This window comes from Triturus cristatus, chromosome 1_2, assembly GCF_964204655.1.
Source record: "Triturus cristatus chromosome 1_2, aTriCri1.1, whole genome shotgun sequence".
NCBI lineage: Eukaryota > Metazoa > Chordata > Amphibia > Caudata > Salamandridae > Triturus > Triturus cristatus.
Genome location: NC_140580.1, coordinates 1,087,544,014 through 1,087,564,890, shown reverse-complemented (window position 1 = coordinate 1,087,564,890; position 20,877 = coordinate 1,087,544,014). Strand labels below are relative to the sequence as shown.

Genomic DNA, 20,877 nt, shown 5'->3' with positions numbered 1-20,877 from the left:
GCTAATCAAGGCCACTTTTATTTTGGTGTCTGGTGCTGCTTTATGTCCCAGTCCGACACCGAAGGTCTGCTGTGGACATTCCTAAAATATGGAAACAACTCCCTAGGAGGACCTGAATTTATTACATTTTGGAAATGGGTAAAGTGCAGCTCTGCAGGTAAACTACTTGTAGGTGCTGCTAACCAGGAACTAGGCCATAACAATCAATTTACGAGAAAACAGGCTGAAGAGTCAGTCGAAGGGGCCCTTTATTCAACATTACTTTTGAAAAGGGTTACTTACAATCAATAGTCCTCTACACGACCTACTCCCCCCAGGAATAATTCTCATTAACTATTCTCCCCTCCCCCCTTTAAACAATCCCATCTAAGTCTGTTTATTCTATCACAAACAGACTGTGGTAAATATTTGGAAGGGTGTCTTCTGAGAAGAGAAAACTGATCCCAACAAATGAACAGCTAACCTCGGGTTCAGGTGTAGCGTGCTACTCAGCATAAAGTTCTTTCGTGCCTCGTTGGGGATAGTAGGCACTATAAAAATGCTATCACCATATGAATGCGTGCTACGTTGCAACTGTAGCTCAACAGCGAGAGTTCACTGCACAGCCCTGTGCATAGCCTGCAGGCGAAACACGGAGACTGACGAAAAAAATGCCCTGCATTCTTGTCAATATTAATGTATGTTATTTGAGCGCTTTGACGCAGTTCAGCGTAATGACCAATTATGGTATTAGTATTGTGGTTGTAAAGAAGCACCCCTTTAGTTTTCTTTTTTTTACTTATTACTTAACCTGGTTCTATTGTAAAGCGCTCTGACATCTTTGGGTGAAGTCCGCTCTATATAAAACTGCATTAAATAAATTCAATAAACAAAAAAAACAAAAAAAAGCTAACGGGCATCTGAAGATGAGAAGCCACTGGTCTGTGCCCAGATGCTGCTGGGTCTTTCCAGACATGTGAAATTCAAATTACCCAGCGCATGCTGCAAGCTTTAATCATTCTAGGCGCTAGACAATAGGAGTTATTGTTACACTGGTATTATGCCGTTCTACTCACTTTCGAAACACACACCTCTCTGCAGCAAGTAGTCCACACAAGGGCTATTTTAACCACTTGAGAATGGTGTTCGGGGAGATGTTTTCTAAACGCAGGGCCTACATGTCTTATTTGGCAGAGGGGCCTGCTATGCTGAGCCCTCCGAATGAAAGTGTCCCGTGCACAGGAGAAGAAGGGGACGTACTTCATCAGACAATCTTGCCTGTTGCATTTGGAGGGGCGATGTACCCCCTAAACTAACAAAAGTGCAATTTGGATTGAGGGCTGCATTATCCAGTGATTGAAAATTCCCAGTGGGAGGTGGAGGGGATTAGGAGGACCCACCCTAACCAGTAACTTGCACAGGGCGGTGTTTGAATGGCCTCACCCGATAGGTTTCGGCACTTCCGCCTTTGTTCTGGATCATAAGTTCGAGTTATCTCCGGCGCTTGCTGTAACTGGAGGAGGCTCAGATAATTGGGTTTGGGGAAGGGGAGGGCAGGGATGTGGGTCTGTTCTCACACAGTGGGCAGTTTAGCAGTTATTTTCCATGACCACAAACTCTTTGGCAGTGAGGTGGTGTGTGTATGTTGGTGGGTAATATCGTTAGATGACATCTTGTTGCGTAGCATCTCTTACCGGTGTGGTGCGCGATGGTAAGTTCCCCAAAGCTGCTCTCATTAAGCGGTTCGGTTAGAATAGATGCGAGTGATTTTAAATAAACCCATGCTGATGTGATGTAACGTAACTAATCAACGAAGATGGACTAAAGTAAAATGACCGTGGGCACATTAACATTACAAGCGCTCGCCATGACGTTTTTTTCCCCTTTTTCTGCTGTCCCAGGCCTTGCCTGCTAAAAGGTGTCTTATCTTTATGGTGCCATGTGTTTGGCCCAATAAAGATAAGAAATCTTTTACGCCAGCAGTAAGTCGGGGCACTCAGTCCAACTGGGACGGCTCTAAAAGAGAAAACTGTACGTCACTGGAAGCTCTTTACCAATGGCTGGCCACCGTTTAGCATAAACGGTGATGCCAGCCAATGGAAAAGAGGGGCGGGTCTTAAACCCAGCTAGTGAAAGCTACCCTAAATCATTAAATCTCACCAGCGAGACTGCGCATGTCTGCACAGCCTACGCCAGGCGAGACCTAAAAATAGGGCAGGCAACTACAGTCAGAAAGATGGAGGCAAGACCTCTGCCATTCCAGTGCTCTAAGAGCCCACCAGAGTCTAAATGACCCCTACATAAGTGTCGGTTGCCACAGAATAGTACCGGTGAAGCAGCGGTAGTAAAAAACAAACACCTACCTGGCTGCTGGCCTCCGCCTCACCTCCTCCTCTCCTGTTGAAGCATGGATGCACACAGGCTCCCAGACTCACCTAAGCTAATCACAACACTGCTGTCGCCAGCAGAATCGTGATTGGTCTGAGCGGTCTGGTTCAGTGCTCATACAGGGAGTGGGATCCTGTGCATGTTCTCCACCTGGCTGTGCAATACAGCTGGGTGGAAAAATGATAAGTGTGTCCAAGACGGCCGGCCAAACTGTCTTGCACACTTAAGTACACCAACGACTCCTCCCCCTGCTGGCGGTGACGACAGCCGAGCCCCACCCTGCCAAGTAAGGTAAACAAAACTGCCTCAGTATAGAAAAACAAAATGCTAATACCATTGTGTTACTATCATTTTATTTTTCGTTTTTGCCCTGCTCAAAGAGCAGTGGGGTGGCGCTCTTCCTCCTTAGTGGAGGAGTGGCTGCTGCTCTACAGTCACATACACAGACTGCACCAGACACACAACACAACAAAGCAACGATCGCTACAATGAAACATCCAAAGGCAGCCAGGTAGAAGTACTGCCATGTAAGCACCTGTGCAGGACCTGATTCCTAAATTTTGTAAACGTAAGTACAATGCAAGTAAGAATTCAACAAGATTTCCAAACATTTGCTTCACAAGGGGGATTTGTCAACACAGAAATAGAACCAGGTTCGTAGGCATTCCTGAGAGGTATTACCTGCCAAAGTAGGCCAAAGACATATGTATGGAATCCAGATGGAACACTCTCATATTTGATGTGTGTTGATCGGGTGGTGTCCTCCATGGAGAAAGAAAAATGTCCTGGTGAAAAAAATAAAAGAAGCTTACTGTGTTAGTGCTTGTTAGTGTCAGATTTCTGTATCCAGAATTTCCTGCTCGTCTGTTGGAAATACTTCATGTGTAAATTCTATGCATGTGAATAGTTTGTGAAAATGTGACTATTGTACTGTGAGTATTGTACTTTTCTAGAAAACCATGGTCTTTTTGTGAATCCCTGTATTTAAGAATTTCCGATTGATGTAAAAAGTTATCCTGCGTAACTAAGGGGCACATGCATCAAACTCCTCATTTATGATTACCAAATAGCGATTTTTAAGGAATCACTATTTAGTAATCAAAAATGCCTATGCATGTAGGAATAGCAATAAATGTGTGATTCCTGAGCATTAGCTAATAGCGATTCGGAAATTGCGAATCGCTATTAGCTAATGTGACTCCATTCATTCCTATGGGCTTGCATTCGCATATTGTGATTAACAAATTGGTAATCACAAATTGCAAATGCAAATCCATGGGTGCCGGGGGGCCTATGGCCCCCCTGAAGCACCCCCCCCAAAAAAGGGCATGCGTGTGCTACATGGCACTTTGAAAAATGAATTTTTGTGTATTTTTTTTACAAAGCATGCACAAATTACCATCAACTTGAAGTTGATGGTAATTAACGTTTCCTAAATGCACAGTTCACATTTAGGAATGGCTACATGCATAGGCAAATAGGGATTCGCAAATTGCGAGTCCGTAAATGCATTCGCAATTTAGGTAATCGCAAAAAATTGGGATTACCTAAATTGCAAATGACTAAAGGTACATGCATCTGAAAAGGCCTTTTTCCATTCGCAAACGGAAAAATGCTTGATGCATGTGCCCCTAAGAGCCTGGTGTATTATTCAAGTTAGCAAATCAGGATGTGCAGTTTACACTCTGTATGGTTTGCAAATAGCATTGCAACTTATGATGAGACCTCTGTTCTAATAGGATACATCGCAATTGTACATTTGCAGATGACTGATGAGTTACCGGCCTAATAAATATTAATTAGGCAGGTCACAATTAATGACCCCCAGTGATTGGCTGTGGATGTAGAGATAAAGGCCTCAATACAGATGTTTCCCATTTTTTAACACATTGGGGAGTCTCCTCCAAGGCACCCAAAGCTCCTCTCAAGGCTACTAACAAAGTTCCCAAAGTGAAAGCGCTCCGAAAGGGACAGCTTCCCTTTTACAAATCAGTTTTAGTCCTCAACTCCGGGGTCAGTAATGGATGACTCGTGGCTACAATTATGGTCACAAACCATTACCACTTCCCTTTCTGAATCAATCACAAATAAGAGGGGTGGCCCATTCATCTATCCTATTTGTGATTCAGAAAGGGTCCCAAAAGCCCATTTTCTTGTTAAAAAGAATTTTGTAACTCATAAAAGGGCTTTTGTACATTGTAATAAAGCTCTTTTCCAGTCTCTGCAAACCCCGATTTCGCTAATTGCAGGGTTTGCGATTGCAAAAGAGCTTTTTTTATCAGGCACCAAATGTAACTTTTTTCTGATTATATTTGTGAATCAGGACTTTAGACATTTATAGAAACAGACAGACAAATTTCCAAATCCATAATTACGTACTGATTTCACGAATTTGTGGCCTCGTAGAGTTTGATGAAACAGGAGCTCTGCCATACATTGGTGGAGCTCTCGCGCCTCTAAACTGATGGCGCCCCGCGTCATTTGGGAGTGTCAGAACAGCTGGAATGTCAGTGGTGGAGTGTCAGCCCGCTCTGCTGCTGGAAACCCTTGACATTGTGGCCCATCCTACAAAGGACTGCTGGGTCACAGTGGAGGCAGCCCCACTCTAATTAAGGCAGGACTATCACCACTTTAATACCCTGTCTGCCAGCCATGCACAGCAACCTGTGCATGAAAAGCAAATATGGCCCCGATGCACAGGAAGAAAATTCCCGGCATGTCACGTCCATTGATTTTTTTTTTTTTTTAAATAAACTGCGACTTTTGGAGTTTGAGAACACCAAATAATACTTAGTGAGCTATAAAAAATGGCCCACACTCAACATTCATCTGGACTTACATTGCATCTGCCTCACCGGCAGATGCAGAGATGGGTCAGAAATCTCCAGCAGGCTGTTTGGAAATCTAAATATGTAAGGTAGGCAATATCCATTGGTAGTTCCTCCACTGGAGACGAAGGTTTCTGCTGACCCAGCAGGCAAGTGGGCTGCCTGCCATGCCTTAAATGACCCCCTTAGCCACTACTTATTATTCAGAGTACTTGGAATAGGAAAGCAAACAATTTATATTGGTGATAAAACTAACTAACAAACTGTTTACGCCTCTTGTGGCCACCTGTGGGTGTAAACTGTGCCTGGAAATCTCTGGGTATAAACTATGGGAAACAGCGTTTACAACGCTGGTAATACCACGCGAGTAGGTTACAACGTGGACGTTGCATCGTCCGCGTTGTTACCACGCATGGCTTTACATCACAAATCTTTTCAACGACTTGCGCTAGATGGCGCGCAACACGAGGGAATGTGTTGGATTTTAAATCCAACACATTCCCTGCTGTTGCGCTAACTGGAGAAGAAATAGTAATTTATACTATTCCTAAGTCCAGCGCGCCATCTAACACAAGTCGTAGAAATGATTTGCGACGTAAAGCCATGCGTGGTAACAACGCGGACGATGTAACATCCGCGTTGTAACCCACTGCGGGGTAATGGATGGCATAGTAACGTCATACATTCAGAAACTATGCATCTATGCTTCTAAATGGGAAATTCATCTTCAAAGAAACAGAATCTCTGAGTATAGATTTAATTATTAAAGGGGAAATATCAATCTCCATAGCAATTTTCCAACTTGAGAAAGTTTAAGAAAAGTGTGGCATGTGGGTGCAGAAGCCTGGCGATGAAAATGTTGGGAAATTCCCAGAAAGTTTAAACTTGTGATATTGTGGTATTTAGAAAACATTTGCAGGCACTTTGCCACCCTGAAATATGGTTTAGTTGTGTTTTGAGGATGGGAAGAAGGAAGGGTTCATCCCCAAATCTCACCACAAGAGTGCGTTGATGAGTACTTCCAAGTTGGCAAACGACTTGCAAGAGATAAGTGAATACCCATAAACGTTCAGAATGGCGGGTGCTCATTTGCTTAAAAAGGTAGAAATGACCACAAACCTCCCCCTTTACCCTGCGTTTGAGAATGTGAAATTTCACCACACATGTGAACATTTCGGAATTCAAAATTCCAGTTTTGAGGCTAAAAGATGCCAAATATCCATCCTGTGACTCGGAATTCTCAATATCGACTACCGTGGCCACTGAGTTCCCTATAACCAGTGGCGTAGCAAGGTCAGGTGGTACCTGGTGCGGAAAGTTTCTTGTCACCCTCGGTTTGACAAAATAGCAAAAAATATCTGTTTAACATATTTTTACCATTTTGTCACCGCCCTCATTTATTTCTTGTCACCCCCGTGCTTGACAAAATGGCAAAAGATATCTGTTTAAAACACATATTTTGCCATTTTGTCCCCCCCCCCCCCCTCAGTGATGACACACGGGGTGGCCCGCACCCACCGCACCCCCCCCATCCTACACCACTGCCAATAACGAGAGAAGCTAAGGGCTCCTGGTCATCTTCGTCAAGACAACAAGTCTACAACACAATGTGGGTCCCAATCAAACAGTCTTGAATCGCTGAGAAGATCATGGAAAGAGGACTATGGTGCCAGTCTATGTACAGTGCCGAATAATTATACACAATGAACACATTAGTGAAGAGCACAAAGTACAATACCAAACTTAATATTGGAGAGTAGCATAAAAGTAGTACAATGAGCCAATGAACTCATAGTGTGAACAGTAATCTCATGTGGGTTGACCAGGCACCAACCAAACAAATGTTGAAACACATTGAATATTTCAGCCCGGGTCCCTAACGAAACACTTTGGAATGTTCAAAATTACCTGGTGTATGCAAACTCTTTGATATATATGTATTATGTTATTCTGTGGGTTGGAGGTAGTGAATCCATAAACCTCCAGAAAATCCTTGAATTTTATAATGACTCTGTTTCTCAAACAACTAAGGTGCCAGACACAATGTTACATTGTTCTGCATTCTTTAATTTGTGGTCCCTTTGCCCTAGTGTATAAGCACCGCTAGTTGAAAGGAGAGTTAGCTCAGAATGTTTGAGACGTCGTCTCTGAGATCTTTACCAAAATCCTAAAGCCAACAGGTCAAATTAACCAGGGAATCTAACCCATGAAAAGATTTCTGGTTTGCTTGGTTATTCATATGAATTCAATGATCTCAGTTTCCAATTAAGGAGTTTCTATGATCTATTGAACAGCGCGCTGTGGTGCCATGATGAATATGTTTTGTGTTATTCATATGCAGATGAACATAAAATATATGGATGGGGTAAAAGGCAGAGGCGGGGGAGAGGGTGGTTTGGGGTGATTGCAGCTACAAGTGTTTTGTCATGGTTTCAGTGCTTCTTGGTGGTACACTGTAGACTTTTAGTAAGGTGTGTGTATGTTCCTCTTGCACTGCTCTGGGGTTGTACAGTTAGACTTTTTAGTGAGGTGTCTCTGAGTTGTGGCTCCTCTGGGTCTCTGTGGTTCACTATAGACCCTTATCTGAGGTTACTGTGAGTTGTGCCTCATCTGGATGTAGACAATAAACCCTTTATTGTAGTATCCAACACTTAGGCTTTTCCTTCACCTAGGTTGACCTTACAGACCTTTCACTTGGTAAGGAAATTATGGTGAGCGCACACAATAGCACCCACAACTCTTCCCACTCATTTTAACTACATGCCACGCTTAGGCACAGCTACAAGTCACGGCAGCATAACTGGAAAACTTCCTCAATCCTTTCATGAAATGCCAATTGTTTTTCCCACATAGAAAAAATAAAACACACATTCAAACAAACTGTATGAACTATGCACCACTTACAAAGGAATTTCCTATTTAACCAAAGTGCTTTAGGCCTACCACTTGAATGCCAGAGCAGTCCAATAAATTGATTAAGATATCACAGTGTTGGTGGATTCAATATGTAAATAAGGTTCTTCTCTTTCCTTACAGCTAGTCTAGAAGTAGCACATTATAAGAGCTTGAATCCAGCAAATGGTTTGTTGCGGGAATTTGTTTTGAGTCTCCAGGACACCCAGGGAAATGATCATACCCTCTTGAATGACTGGATGTCATGGTCCCAAATGGGACCGACTGTTTTGTAGATATGCCTGTGTAAACAACAATGACTTTGGATTTACAGTCATAGAATGACAGTTTAAATAGTTTTAAAGTCAGACCTCCAGCAGTAGAGGACTCCTAAAGATCTATGTTGGAAAGGAAAAAACACATGGGCCTGATTTAAGGTTTGACCAACTGAGTAGTGCCATTGGGATGGCGGAGGACATCACTTCTGCCATCCCAATAGTAGTCCATCTGGCAAATTTAGAGATGATCTCCGGCCCAATGGGCGGCTCTGTTGATTGAAAGGAACAGCTGTCATGATGGTTTTGATGGCATACACCAAGCATTTTTTTTGTTTCTAAATGTTTCAGAAACAAACTCCTAAAAGTGGGAGTGTGTATTGGAAAACAACAGAACAGAAATCTAATGACCACCACACCTTCGGATTTTTATCCCATGGTGTAGAGGTCATTATTTTGTTTTTCCTGCCCCTCACCACCAAGTTTTTCCTGCAAAGATGGACAAAAGAAAAAAGTTCTTCCTCCAACAGCCCCAACTCCATTTGGCTGCAGCGGGAAGTACTTCATGAATGTAGGAAATGGGGCTCCGTACATCTCAAAATGATGCAGGCAGAGCAAGTGTTTGGCGGGAAAGGTACTCCACCAAATTCGCACAAAAGTACCCTGTCAGCCAATTCTAAATCAGGCCATTAGTTCCCTCCTATGCTGGGAAATATGTTTTATTGGCTTTCTCAAAGTTAGACTGACAGAGAGACAATGCAAGCTTGCAAAGAGGCACAGTCTTTTAATAGTCCAAACAGGTTCACAAATTTCATGAGCTGTAGTTCTTCAGAGATGCTTCTTGGTTCACCTCAGGCCCTCTGTGCTGCATGAACTTGTGGCTCCAGAATATGCTTTTCAACTCTGCATGAGTTCAAGTTCAGCTGGGCCTACCTCTTGTCCTCGGGTTCATGGCTGCTCCTCTCCTCTCCTGTCCAGGTCTAGTCAGTCCAAGAGGCACAAGCAACACACAGCAGCAGGGCTCCTCAGGATCACAGAACTCAGCAGCTTCAAATGTTATAACAAATATTGCTTCTCACTGGCATTTTTGATTTTCTTTCACAGTCCAGATGAATATCAGGAATTGGTTCTGTGGTGACTAGAAACTGACTTTTAGATATCTTCTGCTGTTTCTGCTTCCTACTTGTATCTTCAAAAGCTTAGACACATTCTTCTTCTGTGTCTTGGTGCTAGAAACACAGTAATTGCAGCAACTATTGGACCTCAGCTTCATTACAGTAATTCTTTATAGCTTGACATCTCTAAAGTACAATTACTTAAACTTCTAATTATTCAGAATCATGCCACTGGAACTACTGTCCAAACCTCCTGTTATATATCAGCAAAACCTATTTTGTCCAAACTCCACAGGCTATCAATTCACAAAATAATTATTTTTTTAACTCTGTGTCCTGTAGGCAAAATGTCTGTTTGAGTCTGCACCTAATTTTGTAAGAGCCAAACTTTGGAAATGCAAACCTACCCACTCTCTTCACTCCGCACAAGCACATTTTCTTGTGGTCCCTTGTTTCAAACAATCTGGAAAATCTGTCTCAGTTGTATCCTCCAACACTTGGAACAAACTTCCTAATGAGCTGAAATCTGTCCCTTCCCACATTCTTTTTAGGAAGTAACTCAACGCCTACCTCTTCTTATCCATATCCTCTTATTGTCCTCTTCTGTCTTAGGCTCCATAGCTCTGCCTTCTAAATATATTAACATTAGCATTAACAACAATGTATACATTTCATGGAGGTCCTGCAGGAAGGAAGGAGCTGGTGTCTGGAGGTGTATGTTTGAAAAACTATGCTCCCACCCAACCTGCTGCAGGCAACATCTTGTACATTGGTGGGGAGGTAATAATACTAGATGTCAAAAGAATGTGCATTAGAGAGACAGAGTGCAAATGTTCTGAGCTGAATCTTCAATTTTCGAGACAGTTCCAAAGAAAGAGCAGATTCCACATATGGACACACAAATGTACATTTGACTAGACACAGAGCAGACATGCTGAGATGCGATAAGCTGTCACTGGGCAGATCTTGGGACAAAGCTGCCCAGTTGGTTGAAAAGATACTGGTCAATCCCTTGTTCTGAAGTTGGCCTAGCAGAAGGAAACTATGGATTTTCCTAACAGTCAACTATGAGCTGCAGGGGCCTGTCTCTTCTGCAAAACGCACTGAATAGGACAATCCATCTCACTGTGTCCGTACAGATCACAGCCTTCACACGGCAAATGAAAACTTATGCATGTTACACCACAAGCATATTACGCAGCACAACTCACATCATGGGCATAGGGGGACCAGAGACTATTATGCCATGTACAAACAATGATCGCAAATTACACGCCAATGTTTTGCTAATAGATTTTGATTTCGAGAACCAATGTATGTACAAATAGGTTGATTCTCAAAATAACAAATTGGAGGGGGTCCCAGAATGACCAGCCTAATTATTATTCACTAGGCGTGTCAAAATCGGCAAACCCCTGTGATTGGCTGCAATCCCATGGATGGGGGCCTGCAAAGGACAGCAAACCATCATCCCAGTGAATCCATTACAAAATGAAAAATTCTTTTTTTTTAAAGCCGCCAATATTCCTTACAGGAACCGATGCTCCGTTAATGCAAAATATTATATGTTGTGGAGACCTTCATGGGGAGCAGACAGTGTTCCTCTGGAGAAGAGCCTTGAGCTGTGCTGGAGGAGTAAAATCACAACCGTGGGCTGGAAATAGCAAGACGACTGGAGAAGAATTGTGACACAATATTAAAATGAGGGCACAACTTCCTAGCAGTGTTAGGACTTTCAACATTTAAAGTACTAAATCGGATTACTATTCCAATAATCAACGTGTTCACCTTTTTTTATTGAGGAATCTGGTCACTCCATGCTCCTTGAAGGCCCCTCACAGATCCATATTAGTGCTATAAAAGTCTTCATTGACATAATATATATTTTTTATTTTATATTCTTGACAGTATGAATTTGTACCTTCAATTAAGTGAATATTGTTGATGTTGCTAGTGGTCCACTTAGAAATACTTTAGCCAAGTATCAAAAGGGCTACAGGCAGGCTTCTCTACTGATTATAGATATCATATTGATCTAATAATGGGTTAAATTACATCATCACTTGTCGACCTATGGTGATCTCAGCATGACCTCTAGAGCTGCCTAATGTTCACCTGATAAGTAAGTGGCTCACTTAGCAGTCTCCGGTGCATGCATCTTTCTTTATGGATTGATGGTGCTTTTCTGTGTGTATGAGTGTTTCTATCTATATGGCAAACCTCATTGTGGCTTTTATTGGTCATTTATCACTCTTAATAAGGCATGTTCTCTTTTCCTGCAGAATGACCTGCATCGAGCGATCCAGAGAACACAGTCAGCTATGTTTAATCAAGTCCTGATTTTAATCTGCACCCTCCTCTGCCTCGTCTTCACTGGGTAAGCTTGTGCTCTATTCATCTCTATGGAATGCTGTCATGTTGAGGCAGACCCAGGCTGATGTTCAGTAACCACATGTTTGAAAAGTTTCAAAAAGGACTTTGTTCCACAATAAATGTCCCCATCAGTTGCTTCCAATGGCTTTGAAGATTGAGTGCCAGCGGAATGGGTGTACTTTGAACCTGATAACCGTAGTTTAGAAGGTCTGCAGGCCACAAATGTAAAGTCATTGAGTTGGGTATTAATACCAGATCTTGTTGAAGTGCCATGTGACCGTTGACACTGTGGAGGATGCGATCTTACCTTCCAGATCTTTCCAAATCTCTCTATTTATTTTCAGACAATCTTCTGCCAGTCAGTCACATCCCATCAAGGCACAACCAGTCAAACCATTGCTGAAACTCTTTTACTTCATTCCAATCTCCAATTATATCCTCACCCTTCAGATGTTCTGTTATGTTATGTTACCGCACATTTGTAAAGGCCACATCCATCAGGCGGTCTCTTGGCGCAAGGTAACCAGTCAACCTCAACCTTTTTTAGCAATAAGCCTGTCTAAAAAGCTGTGTTTCCTAAATGTGGCAAGGTCCTTTGAGGCTCTTAGGTCCAAAGGCAAGCTAATCCATCCACGAGGGGCGATAATGGCAAACCTACGTCCGCAGATCACTCTCCAACCAGATCATTCTCACTGTGATTGCTCCCCAACGAGACCATTTCCTGGGCAAACATTTCCCTAGACAGATTAATCCCATCCAAACCATTGCCCAGTCAGGCTCAGCATCCATGCTTTTTTGCAAATGCCCACTTCCTGTGCAATAGAACCTATGCACTAAATGATCACATAAGGTACTAAGACATAAGCAACATGTACTGTCTTCACATCCAGTAAAGCATGAGCACTCTGGCCTCTCCATCATGTCATTGTTTTTCTGGCTTTCACCATATTGCCAATAACCAATCTAGTGGCAACGTTTTGATGTAACCAACACACTCATACTACCCTTTGTCCTAGCCAATAAAACTGCACGTTCTCTATCCATCCCACTGCCCAGTACCCATGCATGGTCACAGGCACATTGCCGAAGACATCCAATCAACAGCAAAATTATAAGTAGATCTTCTTCCCTCTTAAACCTATTGAACATAAACACCATACATGCCAACAACTTTATTTGTAGAGCAGTCCTGTGCCTCAGATTGACACTGACTTTACAGAACCTTTCCCTGCAGTATATTAAGTTGAACCACCAGTATCTCAGTGAATATAGCCCATCCATTTAATATTTTACCATTTACTTTTCCTTTCTAAATGTGGTGTCCCTTTTCCTTTTCTCAAGGGTTCTGCTAGGGATGCTGCCATCTACCCAGATCACGTTTTTCTCACACTCTTCACACCAACCTCTTTCAGTCACACCTGGCATTCTCACTTTGGCACTCCAAGCTCACTTAAGATGGCTTCAGGTCCTCAGTTGTGCACACTCCTATCCTATGAATCCTGGTGGTTCGCCCAAAACACTATATATTTTGGGATTACCTTCTAATCCACAGCTCACCTTAACTGTAATACACCATGGTATTCTGACCTTCAACCCTTCGACACTTGATCTGCCCTCTCATCAGGTACCATTTCCACCTTCTTCTGCCTTGGTCTGACTCCTCACGACTTATCTTAGCCTCGGTAGTCCATGTCTTTTGTACCTCAATTAGGCAATCAGAAATTCAGCTAAAACCCTGAGAAGTACAACCCATGGCATGCAGACAATATAGTAAAACGTAAAGCTCTACATACTTAAATATGATTGCAACACATGGTGAATCAACACCTCCCTTGCTTTGCCTGTTACGCTTCTGTTTGCACTAAACTCAATACCCTCACATGGGTTATTCCACCATCATACCCACCATAAGTGGATTTGAGGGTTCTTGTACAGGCCCACTGTTGACAGTTTGAAAAATAATTGTTTTTAGGGAGAGCCTTATGCCATCCTATCATTTGACAATGGTTCTCTTCTATGTGTCTTAATAAAACAAATTGGCTGAGCATATTAGTGCTTATCTATTTATTCTCTGCATAAAACAAAAAGATGTGCAGTCAGACCCAATCACTCAAATCTTAAAATTCTTCTCTTAAGGTCTCTTAAGTTATATTAACATCATGACCTCATTTCTAAGCTTCATCAGCTGTTAAATTAGATAGATTGCCTGAACCACGAAATGATTTAAATTGCTTCTTAGAGGTTACATTTCTTATGACATATAAGATATTGTAAACAACGTGACCCACTCCTAAGAGCTTGTTCTAATCATAAACTTTCTCAGTTCTGTTTTACATTTAATACTCTTAATTTTCCAAGACTAAAGAATCCCAGTTTTCAACTCAGATACTCACAAACAATTCTTTAACTTTTTTCCAGATGGCTAGGTATAGAAGTATTTTCTGACATAATGAGGGGGAAGTAACCACATAAAACAATTCCTGAAATACATCGATTCCTTCTTACTGCTGATTTAGTCATGTTGACCAAATAGTTTCCACTTATTATTGAATTTCAAATGTCAAACCTCTATGTTTGACTTTAATGGTATCCCATCCCAGAACAGCTGTCCATAGAGTCCAGTAAATACATCTTGCTACTTTATTTTAATGACCAAATTAGAGAAAGCTTCTCAAACTAGAAAAAATGTTCTTCAGTATTTAGTAATCAATTTATTTTCAGGGAAGTCTCTACATATTTCAAGAGTGATTCTACCATGATATAAGTGTCTTGTCCGAGAAGGGCAGCACTTTCACCTAAACTAAAGCTTGTGCACCCTGTGGGAATGCTCCTTCATCTGGAAAGAAATCTGTTCTACTCTAGTAAAAATGCCTTGCATCCCAAACAAATTCCCTTTCTCTCAAAATAAGCTCTTTCAAATCTAGAGGAAACCTTTTTAAATGAAAAGTACACAGTTTAAACTTAAACTAAAGCTCTTTCTAAGAAATATAATTTAGTAAGAATTGTACATAGGAATAATAAGAACTCACAGTAGTAGAATGTGATATAGTTATATGACACATGCAAAAATGCGACAAATTATAATCTAAAAACAATTAATCAAACTCATTAATCTTGAGTATGGTAAATGGTTAGGCATTGTAAATCTATCTAGAGGTTTTACATGTTAAATTCTAAGTATCTGCTCAAAACTGTATCAAACGTGTTGTTTATAAAGTTGTTTGTAAATGTGTTTTTCCAGAGCCACTTTGGTGGCCTTGTTTTTAAGTCAATCAACAGGTAATAATTTATGCTTGAATGTCGAGTTTCATAACATGATATGTTTGACCAAGGTGATGTTTTTTGCAATCTACCCTTATATTGCAAATGGGAGAGGTAATTTATAATTAATACCACAACATAAACAATTGTGAATTGTGCCGGATCAATTACTTTCCATGTTTGATTTCTATCCACCAACCTGTAACAATGTGCCATTTCATAAAAAATGTACATAACCCATGTGATCCTAACCACATCTCCAATAGTAAGCTTTGCCTTCAACCTTTCATTTGTGTACTTTGATGGGAGATTAGTAGATTTTCAAGAAATAATTTTCATGAATCACAGGCTCCTGAAGACCTGGATCCTTAACTTAATAATTTCCAAGGTTATAGGGCATCTCACAGCTGGAAACCACCAAACACAAGCTTTTTGTTGGTGTGTTTGCCCTGGTGTTCACATGTTGCTTCCTTCGTCATGCTCCCTTCAAACTCTCACCATTTTTTATAGGGCAGCATCTCTTCCAATGTTTGTGGGGGCTGCCAATGATTTGGATCTGTTTTTGTGTTTATGCTTCTCTTTCTGTTTGTATTCTGTCTTAGAGGTCTCCTCATAGCCCTGTTTTTGTTTCGCTTTCGTTTGGAGCTACTTCTTCCCTCCCCACCCGAACTCATCTTTTTGAACTTTTCCCCACCTGCTTCAATCGCGCTTTTATATCACGTGCTGAAGGGCAAGGGGTAGTCATCTGGCCGTGCACAATACAAGCTACAAAGGTCGCCAACCGATATCCAATTTGTGTTGTACAAGATGTTTTGTTTAGAGCTTGATTTATTATACAACCCCATTTTTAGAGAACTCTCTTTCACGGAGAGAAATGTTTCACCCAAATGAGAGCTGTTTAGCCCTCAGAAAAGAAATCTTTCTCACATAGAGAAAGACATGTCATCCGAAGTACATGATCATCTGTTCAAGAGAAAGCTATTTCAACTAAGAGAAGGTTCTTTCATGAGGAATAAAACCTCTTTCAACCAACATAAAGCTGTTTCACCTGTTTTAAAGTAGGCTCGGTGGTGTAGCAGGGGGAGGCCGGCATGGGGTTGGCGGGTCGCCCCGGGCGTCGCGTGTTTTTGAGGCCGTGTCCCACGCTCTTACCTACGGCTTCGCATGACAGCAAACGCAGGGTGAGTTCGGCAGCACCCTGGGACCGCCACGGGCGGCATAAGGTATAGCTATGCCACTGAGTAGGCTAATCCAAAAGAATGACTTTTCACTGCAGAGAACATTCTTTCATGCCAAGAGAAATCTTTTACCCTAAGAGAAAGCTCCTTGATCTACACAGAAATCTCTTCTAGCACAAGATAACACCTGATCATCCAGAAAGTTAGATCTTTCGCTCGGGAGCAAAGCTTTTCCACAAGAAAACAGCAATTCCACACACGGAAAAGTTTCCAAAGAGAGAAAGCCAAATCACCCTTAGTGAAAGCTCTTTCTCACAAAAGAAGATTTTTATCACGAAAGATGAAAAAAGTATTTTGCCTGTGTATAAAGCCTTTTCATTAGGAGAGAGTGACCACGAGGGAAAGCTCTGTTTTTGCCAGGGGAAGCCATAATTGGACTAACAATACTCACAGTATCACAAGGATGGCCCACCCTTGTGCCACGGATACCTAGAATATTGTAAAAGAGGCCATCAAATGTTAAGCTTGGTCCACTATTCTGGTTACGAACAGGCGCAAGGGTTTGCTGTTACCAATTTAATAGGCCTGCAGGTTTGTGTCAAAACATGGCAAGATATGTGGCTCTTTGCAGGACCACCATGCTGTAGGTCAGAGACCTTGCTGATTCATTCTCACTGAATACATGATATATGTAGGCTTACTGGAAAAGAGACTGAATTCCTTTCATTACATACTAATGGTAAATATAAATACGTGCCAATGTGGTTTTGTTGGGCATTATGTATATTTTAAAATGCCAATGAAATCATCTCTTACATAAAAAATGAAAGTACGGGCCACTATTATGCCATGAATCGCCTAAATGTTTTCAAGAAAGCCCGCAGTATGTCGAAGATTGGCTAATATTATTCCAGCACTCACTAGATGCGTCATTAATACCAACCATTTGTAAGGGTGGGCTGCAGGCTTTTCTTAAGAATTCACACAGTAAGTGAAGGATTGATGATGATTAAGTCAATAGTAACTGAAATGTTGTCAAGAATTACCATAATATGTCAAGGATGGTGTTGGACCTGGCCCTATTTGCAGGTTCATCCCCTGAGATTGTGCCTTTTGCCTCCTATTTTTCTGATCTGTTTTTGCTGGCTTTAGGACTCTGGGCACTTTCCCACTGCTAATCAGTGCTAAACTGCATATGCTCTATGATTGTTTCTCCTTGATTGGCGTATTTGATTTACTGGTTGTCCCTATGTGTGCCCCTGGCCTGTAAATCGAATGCTACTAGTGGGCCTGCAGCACTGGTTATGCCTTGTCGACCTGGCAAGTGCACCCACTTGCCAGGCCCTAACCTTCCCTTTTACTACATGTAAGGGACCCATAAGGAAGGCCCAAGGTACTCCCATGTGTAGGGTGCTGTCTATATGTAAGGTAGGACATGTACTGGTGTGTTTTACATGTCCTGATAGTGAACTACTGCCTATTTCGTTTTTCACTATTACAAGGACTAGCTCTCCAATAGGCTATCATTGGAGCTGCCTTGTAGCATTTTACAAGTGTAACTTCCAATTGGGAATAGCTAGAGATTTGGAATTTGGGCTCTCCGAGCTCAGAATTTAAAAGCACACATCTTTTAGCAAGTTGGTTTTTAAATTGCATGTTTGAAAATGCCACTTTTAGAAAGTAAACACAAGGAGATGATGGACGGAGCACTAAAACATTTTAGACACTCACCCCAGTCACAGATCTGGGTTGAATACATCATCGTTCTTTAGCTCACTTTGCCACCCCAGTTCAGACCCAGCCATATGCAAATCAGTCTTGACCCTGTTCTTCATGGGAAAAGTCCAGCCCAAACTGCCAAGCCAGGTCTTCCCTGTACTGGAAACAAGCATCCTGGAACCGGTTTCGGGGTAACACACCCTCATCAGCCAGGCTAGCTTGAATCCCGTGGCAAACTGAGCAATTTTTGTAGTTTTAGTCTTGTTTTGATTAGATAAATATTGGCTATTTTGTAGTGCTTTCACTGTGTTACTGTGTGTTTAGGTGCAAATACTTTGCATGTTGCCTCTGAGATAAGAAAGACTCCTTGTGCCAAGCTACCCAGGGGGTAAACAGGGATTATCTTAGTGGTGGACCTTACACTGACTAAAAGGAAGGGACCCTACTTGGACAGGGTGCATACCACTGCCAAATTCAGGGTCCACATTTCTAACAGATGGGATACAATTGTACCAGGAAATATGCAAAATGTTGTCAAGAATACCAATGCTCATGCATGGACCATTATCATGTTAAAGACAGCCAAATTGCAATATGCCATGGTCATAACATGGTAGGATCATAATTAAGCTAACCCCCTTGCCAGTACCCCACCAGGTAAGTCACACACACAGGCAGGCAGACATACATGCCCACAATGGTTCCTGGCTCCATGCCATTTTGTCCAGGTGGCGGCCAGCTGGAATGGAAAAGGAGCTTGACGACCTGTCCCTTCAAGGCACATGATGCTATGTCTCCATGGCTCAAGATATAATACACTGCCTGCTCCACCTCTCTATGTAGATACTGGGCAGGGGGGAGGCTGGAGCCAGGACACCCTCACTTGTGATAGAGTGCTTTAACAATACACATACACAAAACTGAGGGAGACAAGTAATTGTTAAGACATGGACCTAAACAGGCACAATTAACTACTTCTTGCTCACCAGTGTTCCAGCCAGACACCATGTCCTCCTCTCACTGGTTGAACTCCTGAAGGCACTACAATGAAAGAAGTAGGAGAAGACCTGGAGACTTTCTGACAACCTGGTCAGAGCTCAAGGTAGAAATGTTTCCTGTCCTGGAATAAGAGACACCTTTGATGGTGTGTGACTGCCCTTGCCTTCCTTTACACTGACTGACTGTGCATGAGGGTGTGGGATAAAACTGACAGCTGTCTCGGCTGCACTGCCATCCAATGTGTGTGTGTGTGTGTGTGTGTGTGTGTGTGTGTGTGTGTGTGTGTGTGTGTGTGTGTGTGTGTGTGTGTGTGTGTGTGTGTGTGTGTGTGTGTGTGTGTGTGTGTGTGTGTGTGTGTGTGTGTGTGTGTGTGTGTGTGTGTGTGTGTTCGATCGATCGATCGCCTTAACCTATTTGCCAAGGTAAGTTCTATTTCTGTAGTCAATATACAACCATGTACACTATGCTACTGCGCTTCTGTTTTCAAACATGACTGCTGTCTTCCAGTCTTCTCCTCTTCCACATCTCCACACCAAATACTCTTGTGGGTGACCCACCACCAGCAAAATTTGAATCGATTGTGGAGAAGTTTAGATCAAATTTTACATTATCTGCATGTTGGTGAATCTTCAGAAGGATGTGAAGTAGGCCTGGGCGGTGAACTCCGCTACGTTCACAGAGTTTGGGGAGGTTTTCGCACTCTGCGTAGCTCACAGAGTTCCAAAAAAGTAGCAGAGTTTTCTTCCCCGCCTGCGCTTCCCAATGGTAAGTTTGCGAGCGTGGAAAATCCAACGCTAGATGTATGGTCGCTACCGCTCACGTTGAGAAACCTTCCTTTCGCGTTGTGGAAGCTGTCGCTCGATTAGAACTTCTGCTCAAGTGTCAGAAAGAAGCTGCGCCGTCTTGCACTGCACATAATGCAGTTCGCACTGGGACAAACTCCCTGTGCTAAAAATCGGCGTGAATTGCATGAGGAAACGCACTCCGCCACTCGTGGAACTCCGCGTAGTTGGTGGAGTTTTTTTTACACTTCGGTGAACTTTGCCTAGGCCTAATGAAAAGTTGAGTTTAAGGCCTGTAATGCTGTGGTGGCCATTAGGGACACTGAAGTGGTGGGCAGCTGGCTTGGAGGGGGGCCAGAGAGGGCTTGAAAAGAAAAAGGATCACTTGCCTGTGTATGCTGCCACCTCTCCTCTGTCCTCTTCTGTTCCTGACTACCGACAACACATATGCTCTCTGACTCTCCTAAGCGAATCACGACGCTGCTGTCATGCTGGTGATAGTATTACCAGGATGACAGCAGCGTCGTGATAGGTCTGAGCAGCCTGGTTTGCCGCTCAGACAGTGCCTGTGAGGCTGGGACTGTTCTCCACCTGGCTGTTCAATGCCGATGGGGTGGAGAAATGCAAAGGGTGCATGACCGTTTGGCCATGCTAAGAAGGCCAACTAAACCATTATGCGCATTTATGGTGCCTACCACTTCTCATCCCTTCTGGCTGCAGCTGTCCGTCAAGATAGCAGATCCCTGCACTGGCTCAGTACTGAAAAATAAAATGATAATAACATTTTTTGCTTATCATTTTATTTTTCCAGCTTGCTCTGCTCAGAGAGCGGGTGGCACGCTCCAATTCCTTAAAGGAGGAGCCGCCTCTGGCCAATAAAGTGACCATTGGTACATTTGCTCTTTTATAAAGCATGAACCCGACCCAAATGTGTCAGAGCCCTTTACAGACGGACACATTCATTTTGTTAGGCACAGGGAGATCAAGCGGTCAGCCCAGAATCAGAGGATGTTGACATGTCCTTGCCGATACTCGAACCCGGTTCCCCATCTTCGAGGTCCACCACTCCAGCCTTTAGGCCACATCCT

At 42.7% G+C, this 20,877-nt stretch overlaps 1 protein-coding gene across 4 annotated transcripts in view; it reads left to right on the top strand.

Moving 5' to 3' along the window:
* Positions 1–20,877, top strand: part of KCNT1 (potassium sodium-activated channel subfamily T member 1) — a 1,722,207-nt gene that overhangs the window by 1,225,420 nt on the left and 475,910 nt on the right. For all 4 annotated transcript variants that reach the window (XM_085613491.1, XM_085613497.1, XM_085613504.1 and 1 more), the window contains exon 10: positions 11,760–11,854. In XM_085613491.1, coding sequence (XP_085469617.1) covers positions 11,760–11,854 — 95 coding nt within the window. The remainder of the gene's footprint in view (positions 1–11,759; positions 11,855–20,877) is intronic.